The 9,889-nt window shown below is 54.8% G+C and overlaps 2 protein-coding genes across 5 annotated transcripts; one reads left to right on the top strand and one right to left on the bottom strand.

Annotated features, from left to right (window-relative positions):
• Window positions 1-482: 482 nt before the first annotated feature.
• SLC50A1 (solute carrier family 50 member 1) lies at window positions 483-2,854 on the top strand. Its single transcript, XM_040635746.1, has 6 exons — window positions 483-664; window positions 964-1,041; window positions 1,172-1,295; window positions 1,854-2,015; window positions 2,262-2,381; window positions 2,466-2,854. Exons 1-6 carry the CDS (start codon window positions 585-587, stop codon window positions 2,565-2,567), a joined length of 666 nt encoding a protein of 221 aa, XP_040491680.1. The 5' UTR covers window positions 483-584; the 3' UTR covers window positions 2,568-2,854.
• DPM3 (dolichyl-phosphate mannosyltransferase subunit 3, regulatory) lies at window positions 2,699-3,870 on the bottom strand. 4 transcript variants are annotated; one of them, XM_008696591.2, is made up of 2 exons: window positions 3,805-3,870; window positions 2,699-3,630 (listed from the first exon to the last, which is right to left on the bottom strand). In XM_008696591.2, exon 2 carries the CDS (start codon window positions 3,623-3,625, stop codon window positions 3,347-3,349), a length of 279 nt encoding a protein of 92 aa, XP_008694813.1. In that variant the 5' UTR covers window positions 3,626-3,630; window positions 3,805-3,870; the 3' UTR covers window positions 2,699-3,346. The 4 variants fall into 4 exon arrangements, with proteins under 4 accessions (XP_008694813.1, XP_008694811.1, XP_008694812.1 ...); XM_008696589.2 differs by having other exon boundaries at window positions 3,732-3,844; XM_008696590.2 differs by lacking the exon at window positions 3,805-3,870 and adding an exon at window positions 3,736-3,754.
• Window positions 3,871-9,889: the final 6,019 nt, after the last annotated feature.

Genomic DNA, 9,889 nt, shown 5'->3' on the forward strand with positions numbered 1-9,889 from the left:
GACTAGGGGGTCAGTGACAGGCCCTCCAGCCAACTGGCCCAGTCACCCGAAGTTGGCAGTGTAGCCGAAGGCGGAGGGCACCTGACTGGTGATTCCCGGCAACCCCACTTATTTAGGGGAGACACTGGGTAGAAGCTTCAGCAAACCGGGAAAAAGCCTGCGCAGGTGAGGCTGCGATCGGGTGCTCCGGGCAGGAAAGGTCCAGCAATTGAGGTCGGCCACGACGGTTCACGGGCAAGAGACCTGAGGCTGGGGTCCGGCTGAGCCAAGGGGTAAGCAGACAGTGAGGGGCACCGGGTGCCCGGGGCAGGTCCGCGGAGCCCAGGCTTGGTACCCGCCAGGACCTGGACGGGCCATCCTACGAGGCCTCCTGAGCGCGTGGACCAGCAAGGGCGGGGCCTGGCGGCCGGGGGCGGGGCCTGGTTCCGGCTGGACGTCCTGGGGGCAGGGCTACGGATGCATTTCCGGCGGACGGCGGCGCGCGGGGCGGTGGGGCTCCGGCGTGGGGGCGGGGCTCCGGCGGCGCGGGCTCCGGCCCAGCAAGTGGACGCCGGCGCGGGGTTCAGGATCCGTCGCAGGGGGAGATGGAGGCGGGCGGCGTGGCCGACTCGCTCCTATCCGGAGCTTGCGTGCTCTTCACCCTCGCTATGTACTCCGCCGGCCTGTGAGAGCGCGGCCGGGCTAGGCTGGGGCAGGCCCTGGAAGTCAGGAAGGGAGAGAGAGGGGACAGAGACGTGGCCGCAGCTCCAGGCTGCATCTGAAACCTGGGTCAAAGTGGATTCGGGTCGAGGGATCCGGGGCACAAGGGCAAGGCTGGGCACTTGAGGGAGAGGCCAGAGAGCTGAGGGCGGGGCCGGGACCTGCAGTTGTCCGGGGACGACCACAGGCATCGGGGATCTCGACTCCCCAGCAGCCCGGTTCTTCTTTCCCATCTCTCACCTCTGCTTTCGGGGCCCGTTACAGCTCGGACCTCAGGCAAATGCGGATGACCCGGAGCGTGGACAGTGTCCAGTTCCTGCCCTTTCTCACCACGGACATCAAGTGAGAGGGGCGACGTTTGCGGCGGGAAAGGTTGAGGGAGGTGGGGAGGGGGAGGAACGCTGAAGAGGCCCGTCGGGTCCCCCTCCCATCCTCATCCCTGTGGTGAAAGACTCTCCTGTCCACCCTGCAGCAACCTGAGCTGGATGAGTTACGGGGCCTTGAAGGGTGACGGGACCCTAATCTTCGTCAACGCCACGGGTGCTGTGCTTCAGACCCTGTATATCTTGGTGTATCTGCACTACTGCCCTCGGAAGGTAGAGGCCCTCCCTTGCGCCCTGCCTTGCTGGCAGAGTAAACACTACTTCCTAGAAGATTATGATAGGCTGGCACTGCCACCTTTTCCTGGAAGGCCCCTCCGGCCTCGCAGTCCTTCCTCCATGAAGCCAGCCTCTGAGACTCACACATTGAGCACCCCCCCCCCCATTTCTGGCAAGCTGGTAGTTCTGCCCAGCCTGATGGTGCCTTGCCACCCAACAAGCTGAGGGGAATGGGTTTTTGTTTGATAGTTCCTTCAGAGCCCAGGCCAGTGGCTGAGAAATAAATGAGTTGATTAGCTATGCTTCCCCAATCATACCAGCATTTATTAAGTTCCTACTGTGTGTACCAAGTTCACACCAAAAACAAAACCCTCTCCTCTCCTAGAAACCTCTGGTGTTGTGGGTGGATCGGACATGTGTTTGCCACTGGTGGGAAAGAGGCTGCATCAAGTGCTGTACTGGAGGCTTAGCCCAAGGTCAGCTCCCCCACTGGAGCAAGGGAGTCCAAGAGGGCTCCTGAAACATCTAGAAGTAAAGCTACTCTCTCCTCTGCAGCGTCCAGTGCTCCTTCAGACTGTGACCCTGCTGGGGGTCTTCTTCCTGGGCTTTGGCTACTTGTGGCTCCTGGTGCCCAACCTTGAGGCGCAGCTTCAGCAGCTGGGCCTCTTCTGCAGTGTCTTCACCGTCAGCATGTACCTCTCACCACTGGCTGACCTGGTGAGTGGGGGCTGTGCAGGGAAGTGGGGGAGATAAGAAGGGTGGTCAGGCTCCTAGAGCCGGAGACTGTAGCTTACACTCCAAAGGAAGGAAGACCCTAGAAGACAGGGCAATGGGAGGCAAGAGGGAAAGTCTGGGTAACAGAAGATCAGAGAGGATGTCTGACCTTTTTTCTGAGGAAATTCTTAGACAAGTGGGATCTCTACAGTGTGTCTGGGATAGGGGTCTTTCATCCTTTTTCCGTAGGCCAAGATCATTCAGACGAGATCAACCCAACGTCTCTCCTTCCCACTCACCATTGCCACCCTCCTCACCTCTGCCTCCTGGACCCTCTATGGGTTTCGGCTAGGTGATCCCTACATCGTGGTAAGCCGAACAGAGAGGGACGGGTGACAGGTGTGCAAGACAGAAAATCAGCTCCTCTCCTCATAGCAGCCCTTGTGACTTCAGGTGCCCAACCTACCAGGGATCCTCACCAGCTTCATTCGCCTCTGGCTTTTCTGGAAGTACTCCAAGGAGCAAGACAGGAACTATCCACTCCTGCACACCTGAGGCAGTTCACCTGACCACTGGGCACCTTAATGCCAACCAGCTACCAAAGAGAGCTCCTTTTCGCAGCTGTTTCTGCTGACCAGCTCCATGAGTGCAGTGGGTTGTGGAAAAGAAAAAGACAACTCAGAATCGAGGGACCAAAGAAAGCATTTTACTTGGAAGATTGGCTGGGACTTGGGAGATGAATCACTTATTTTTTATAGATTATATTTTTTAACTGTGGAGGTTGGGGTGAAATCCTTAGAATGTGCCTTAAAATAAATTGTTCCCTACCCCTGCCCATCAAAGCTTAGTCTCTGTTTGGTGATTCTCAACCTGCCTGCTTTGGTGAAGGGCAGAAGTGCACTGCCCGACCCACAGTTGTTCGCGGGCTGGGGCTGGCTCAGAAGAGGTATTTGAAAGAACAGTGAAGTCGGAAAGACCAAGGAAGGCCTTCAAAGAACAGAGCCTGGGTGTTATGAAGAACAAAAGTTAAGACTTCAAGAACTTCTTCCTGACAGGGTTAAAAGGACCAAGAAAGTGAAATGACATTTCCATTTCGAGAAAGTTTGAGGAGGGGTCTTTGCCTCCTTTGGAGCAAAAAGGAGAGACACAAGCAAGGATGGAAAGATAACAGCTGAGATGACCTCAGGAAGGTGGCTCGCCCCTTCCCCCCCTCCCCACAGCTGGTACACAAAATCCTGTTCCCGCTCTCCATAAATTAAACCAAGTTAGAAAATAAGCTGCTCTTTAATGGGCGGCGGGACGAAAGGCTGTCCGGTGGGAATGGGGTTAGGGTGTCAGAAGCGCATCCCCCTTCGGGTTAAGTCGGCTCGGGCCTCCTGGATCTGGCTCTGCAGCTCGCGGGCGGCGTCCTCACAGTCGTGGAAAGTGGCCACGCGATAGCCCACAGTGCCCAGGGCATAACAGCCGGCGGACACCAGCAAGTACGCCGGCAGTGGCCACAGCACCTCCCGGCATGACGAGGGCAGCTCCAGGCCCAGGGCTCCCGTGGTCAGAGCAACCCAGGTGGAGCCCAGGAGCGCCAGTCCCCAAAGCCACTGCGCTAACTTCGTCATGGGCACTGCGGGGAGAGAAAGCAGAGCTCGCGGTCCCTTCCGCCCCGCTACCCCCTCTCCATGTGAGACCAGTTTTCTGTCCCCCCTCACCCACCCTCCGTATCACCTGCCCTCAGGGCCACTCCGCCGCCGCTCTCGCCCAGCTCGCCCCCCGCTTTCGGCCCTCGGCCCGCACTCACCGCCACCGCCTACCCTGCCCGGCGCGGCTCTGACGTCAGCGTCCGGAAGGCCTCTCGGCTCGCGCGGCCTTCTGGGTGTTGTAGTCCTCGCGGCGGCGCCTCGTGCTCCGCCTCTGCGCGGCCTTCTGGGAGTTGTAGTCCCCGCGGTGGCCCCTGGGGGAGTGGCGGCCGCGGCCCGACTCCAGGCTGGGTTTGCAGAGCCTCCGACTGCGGCCCGAGTGCCCAGGGGCTCCCGTGCCGCTTCTGTCCCTCAGGACTCCGCTCCACGCTGGCTGGCGTCCTGCTGAGCACACCCTCAAACTTGGCAAGAAGACGGGAATGTAATCTGGTTCCCCCTAAACTTTATTCGCGTATTCTTTCCTTTCCTGGAACGGTTCCTGGTCACCGTGATAGACCTTGGAGAAATGGAGCCGTGACCCTCGGCCCAACGCAGGGGCCTGGACCCTGACCGTGACATCGCGAGATAGCTGTTAGAACAGAGGCTGTCACGCTTTAATAAAGACACGCAGGGGAGCAGCAGTGCAGCGTGGAGCCCGAGGAAGAGGGGCTCCGGAAGGGGTCTTCGAGAAGAGCAAAGTATGGGGCAGGGGACTTACCTGATGAGTTTAAGGTATTGAGAGAGGAGCGTTAGGGATGAATACACGGAAAACCAAGAAAGAGAAAAGGCCGGGCAATTATCAACATCAGGCGAAAGACAAAGAAAGGGCCTGGACAGGAGCCTGCCTGGCGAGGGTCTCAGCCGCTGACCAGCATGCTGCCGCGAGAGGGCACGCCCAGGGGACCCGCGGACCACAGAGCATACGGGAAACAGGGCCATTCCAGGATGCGGGGCAAGATAGAGCTCAGCTAAGATGTCGAGGCCCGCGTGTGTTTGACAGGTTCAAGCTAAGCGTGCGTGAAGCGAAGGCGTCAGCAAGCCCGGGCCCAGAAGGGGACTAGGGGCCACCTGGTCACTACAAAATGAAGATAATGAACTTTAGAGAATTATGTAATAGATAACTACTTAATTAAGATAAACACAGAGTGTTGCGTCCAGAAGCCCCCACTTGAAGCTCTGCAGGGAGGCTGGAAACAGAGGCTGCTTCTCTGTGTCCAAGTAATCTGCCTGGCTCAGACCTCCAGGCCAGAGTGTGATGTTCCCTTCTTACCGCTTGATGTCAGATCGCAAAGTGAGTGCCTGCAGGATTGTAGAGAACAAAGTTTCTCAGTCTCGTGTCCTTGATGTTAATTAACAAAGCAGTTTTTACAGATTCACAGTCTTAGTACGGACATTACATAACTCAGCTGTGAAGACAATTTTCACAACCCCAATAATGCAAGCACTGGGTATTGAGTTAAGTAAACATTGGATGTGTTTGAATTCAGTGGGTTGGGGGGGGGGATTTGAGGAGGGTCATGAATAAAGAGAATCATATCCTCATCTTCAATGGCAGGCAGTCAATTATATCTAAAATGGAAGAAAAGAAATCATAATATGAGCACATTACTAAGAAATATGAGGTGTACCAAAGGAACCAGCCAAGAATCCCAGGAGGGGCTTGTAGAGCCGCTCGTGTGGAGGTAGGAGACCCAGAACAGGGGCCTGGTATTTTTCATTAAGTGCCTTTGTAAAACTAGGTGGCTTTTTAAACTATGCAAATTCCTCTGTTAAAGTAAAAAAGACAAAATAAAAACATTTTTAAAAAATTGCTATATGAGGGGCGCCTGGGTGGCTCTCTTGGTTGAGTGTCCGAATCTCGATCCCAGCTCAGGTCTTGATCTCAGGGTCGTGGGTTCAAGCCGTGTGCGGAGCCTACTTAAAAAAAATTGGGGGGGCATCTGGGTGGCTCAGTCGGTTAAGCATCTGCCTTCGACTCATGTCATGATCCCAGGGTCCTGGGATCAAGCCCCGCGTCAGGCTCCCTGTTTCTCCCCCTCCCTCTGCCTGTAGCTCCCCTTGCTTGTGCTTGCTCTCTGTCAAATAAATAAATAAAATCTTTTTTTTTTTTTTTTTCTATATGAACTTCAAAGCCCCACTCCACTTGCTTCCCCATTCCATCTAAAACCCTACCGGTTGCTCACTCAAGACCTCACTGGTCACAATCACTTCCAGCATAGTTCAGCATCTAGGTATCAACTTTGTAGGTCCAGAAATTCTATTTGCTCATCCACAGTAGACCTGGCCCTGAAAGATTACCACTCCCCAGAACAGTTTTTGGGGAAAGATAATGAGAAGGGGCTTGCCCTACAACACATAAAGACAGATAATAAATTATAACATTATAATAATAATCAGCAGCAGAAGAATAAACATTCATTGAAGAGCTATGATGTGTCGTGCCCCATGGGACATTGTCATGTTTAATTTTCACCGAATGCCGCGGTAGGTACTTTTATAGTGCCACATATAAACGAGGAAGCTGAAACAGACAGATGGTGAATGGTAAGCAACTTGCAAAAGGTCCTACAGATAGTGAGCAGCAGAGCTATGCCATCCTTCTCGAGGCTTGGTGCTTAGTGATTTCTTAGGTTCTTAGGAACCAGATGGTTCCTGGTCCAGGAAGGGGCCGAGAGGGGTCCTCACGGCACCTGGCATTTGCCGATTGACTGACTGCCTTGCTCCAGGCACGGTAATGAACACTATGTGCATTGTCTCATTCAATCTTCACAGCCACCATAGGAAGTGGGTACTATTATCTCCATGTCACAGATGAGAACACTGAGGCAAACTCCAGTATAGCACTTCTCTCCCTAGATCAGTGGAACAGAATAAAAAGTGAAGAAATAGATTTAAAAAATATATACCATTTTAGCGTATAATAGAGATGGCAACTCAAGCAAGGGAAGATGAATGATTTAAAAACCATTTGCAACTAGCTTACCATTTGAAAAAGTAAATTAACTTAGATTTCAACTTCACACCTTATCCCAAAATAAATTCCCAGTGCATTAAAAAAAACCCACCATAATATGAAAAGTGAGACCGTAAATATGCCATGAGAAACTGTGGGTCCACCTTTCTCTGTGTGCCACTCAGGCTTCATGTCCTCCAAGGTTGCAGGGTTGGCCACCATCTTCTTCCTCTGAGCGCCCAGACTGTCTCCACAGGTGTCACTACGCATGGTGACCTGCAGTGTTTTTCTTTCCCTGCGTGGCCTGCCCAGGGGCACTGTGGCTCCAGGACCAAGCACAGTGTGAGAAACCCAGCTCTCCTGGTCCCATGAACTAGAACTACTCCAGAGACTCCCATCTGCTGGACGTGGCGTCCTTGGCCTTGGAGAGCGCTTGGCAGAAGCCGTCAGATTGCCATGGTCCCACTCCTTTCTCCGTCTTTCTGCAGACCATCCATCTTCTGCTGCCACAGGACATACTACACGTGATCACAAGCGGGGATGAGAGGCGGCACAGCTCGGGAGATAAAAGTTTTGGTTTTTAGGGGCGCCTGGGTGGCTCGGTTGGTTAAGCGTCCAACGCTTGATCTCAGCTCAGGTCCTGATCTCAGGGTCATGGGTTCAAGCCCCAAGTTGGGCTCCATGTTGGGCGTGGAGGCTATTAAAAAAAAAAAAAAAGTGTGGGGTTTTAGAGCCTGGATGTCCTGAGGCTGGGTCCTTGCTCTTTCTTTTCCTTAGCTGTATGACCTTGGGCAAGTAACATAACCTTTCCGAGCCTCAGTTTTCCTGCCTGAATAGTGGAGCCAAGAGTTGGTCCTCCCTCCTAGGGTTGCCCTGGAGATGAAAGGAGCTCATGTCGGCAGGACGCTCACAAGTGTGGGCATGTGGGAAACACACTTTGGGAGTTACCTTTCACCTCCCCAGCCTCCCTACTGTCTTCTGAAATAAGTTACTTCTGGATCGCTCGGCTCATGTTTGTGGGGGTTTTCAGCTTTTACAAGCTTTGGTGTCAGAGAAAGACAAAATCCAAATCTGGGAGCCCTTATTCAGCAGTGCACTGAGGATGGGGGATATGCGAAATGAGACAGCACACAGAGGAGGGGTTGACTTCCAGGGGGAAGGCTTCCCAGAGGCCCTGAAGCCCCAGCTGATACTGGAAAGACGCATGAGAGTTGTTCAGGTTGGAAGGGGGGCACGCAGGGCCCAGGGAAGCCTGAACAGATTCAGGGAGTAATTCTTTGTGGCCGTCTCTTGGACAAAGACGGCTTCGTGGGGGAGTGGCAGGAGATGAGGCTGGAAGAGCAGGCCAGGGCCAGGCTACTAGAGGCCCCTTGAAAGTATTTGTGTTGGGTGGGGGGGGTGTTGATCCCTGAGGTCAGCGTCTTCACCCCTAGAAGAGCGGGTGACCCCCATGTGTGCCTGAGTGTCTGGTGTGAGGCAGTCAAGTGTTCTGGGCGCCCACAGGCACCAAGGTGAATCCTGGGTCCTTGGGGGAGGCCCCAGTTAGTCAGGTTGCGTGGCCTCCATCCCCGCCCGAGGGCCCCCACAGTTCTACAGAGGGAACAGGACACACACATGTAATTAACAAAACACACCCGCCATTACAGCCAGGCTTGTAGGGGGCAGGGGAGATCAGAGATGGCGCTGTGTTCTGACGGAGGAGGGGCTGGGTGAGTCGGGGTTTCCCAGAGAAGGTAAGCTGGAGGAGACGGTGCTAGCCCGAGGCAGGAGGGCCCAAGGCACAGGCCTGGCGGCAGAGAGAAATACTCGGCTGATTCTGGGCATCTGGCAACTTTGGAATTGAGGCGCGGTGGAAGTTTCAGCAAAGAGCTCAAAACGTGGCTACGGTGTGTTGCTCAAAGAAGCGTGAGCATGTTTAACAAATGTGTGTTAAGCACGGATCACCCATCAAGCCGTGTTCTAGTGAACAAACCAGACAAACTCCCCGCTTTCAATGAAGCATTCAGTGCAAACAGATAAATTTCCTGCTTCAGTGACCTAAGTGGTGGGAGAGAGACAAGAAACAAATCAATATTTAATGTATCAAGTAATGAGCAGCACTGGGAGGGGAGGGAGAGTCAGGTAAGGGGCAGAGGGGTGACAAGTGCGCGTGTCACAGGCGCGGTCAGGAAGCCTCCCTGAGAGACGTCTGCACAGAAGCCTGAAAGAAGCGGAGAACAGGGTCTAGGCCCCGCGGAGCGCGGAGGCCACTCTGGGAGGAGCCAAGCACGGGCGGTGGGGCAGGCAGCGCACTGGCTCAGCAATGCGGCGGCCCCCGGCGGGTCCGAAGGGCAACTGCAGCCCTGCCTTCACTTACCAAACTGGTCTTTTTTTTTTTTTTTTTACTTTTAAATAATCTCTATACCCAATGTGGGGCTTGAACCCGCAACCCCAAGGGCTAGGGTCGTACATTGTACTAACTGAGCCAGCCAGACACCTCTTCACTTAGTCTTGAGCAGGTCTCTCTAACGTCCCTTTCAGCTCACCTCATTTCATTTACCAAAATGGGTGTATCAGTCAGGGTTCTCCAGAGAAACGACACAGGATGGACATACGTATGCAGGAGGTTTGTTTTAAGGAAGTGTCTCATGCAATTACAGCGCTGGCAAAGCCAAAATCCACAGGGTCTCCCTCTGGCAAAACTTGAGTCCAGGGCGCCTGGGTGGCTCATTTGGTTGGGCCTGTGATTCTTGATTTCGGCTCAGGCTAGGATCTCAGGGTCGTGGGGACGAGCCCGGTGTTGGACCCCGCGCTCAGTGCGCAGTCTGTTCCAGACTGTCTCTCCCTTTCCCTTTGCCTCCCCGCCCCTGCGTGCATGCCCTCTCCCTCCTCCTCTCTCAAATAAATAAATAAAATCTTAAAAAAAAACAACAAACAAACCCAAGCCTTGACTCCCTCCTGACCTTGTGGGGAGCAGTGGACAGAGGGCCGGGCCACAGGCCAGGTGAGCACGGGCACCGCCAGGCACCCCGCCGGCTAGCGGCGCGGGGCAGCGCCACGGTTGTGGCTGAGTCCGAAGGCCAGCCCCTGCTGTATTCCCTCTGGGTCTGGGGAGGGCAGTCTTCAGTTCAAGGTAAGAGGTGAAATCGAGAGTATCTGTAAAGCGTTGAGGACAGGGCCTGGGGCCTGGCGGGTGGCGGCCTGGGGAAGCTCGTCCGACGCCCGCAGGCCAGCGCGCAGGCCCCCCCCCCCCCCCCCCCCCCCCCCCCCCCCCC

Source organism: Ursus maritimus, unplaced genomic scaffold (genome assembly GCF_017311325.1).
Source record: "Ursus maritimus isolate PB19 unplaced genomic scaffold, ASM1731132v1 scaffold_2, whole genome shotgun sequence".
NCBI classification, from domain to species: domain Eukaryota; kingdom Metazoa; phylum Chordata; class Mammalia; order Carnivora; family Ursidae; genus Ursus; species Ursus maritimus.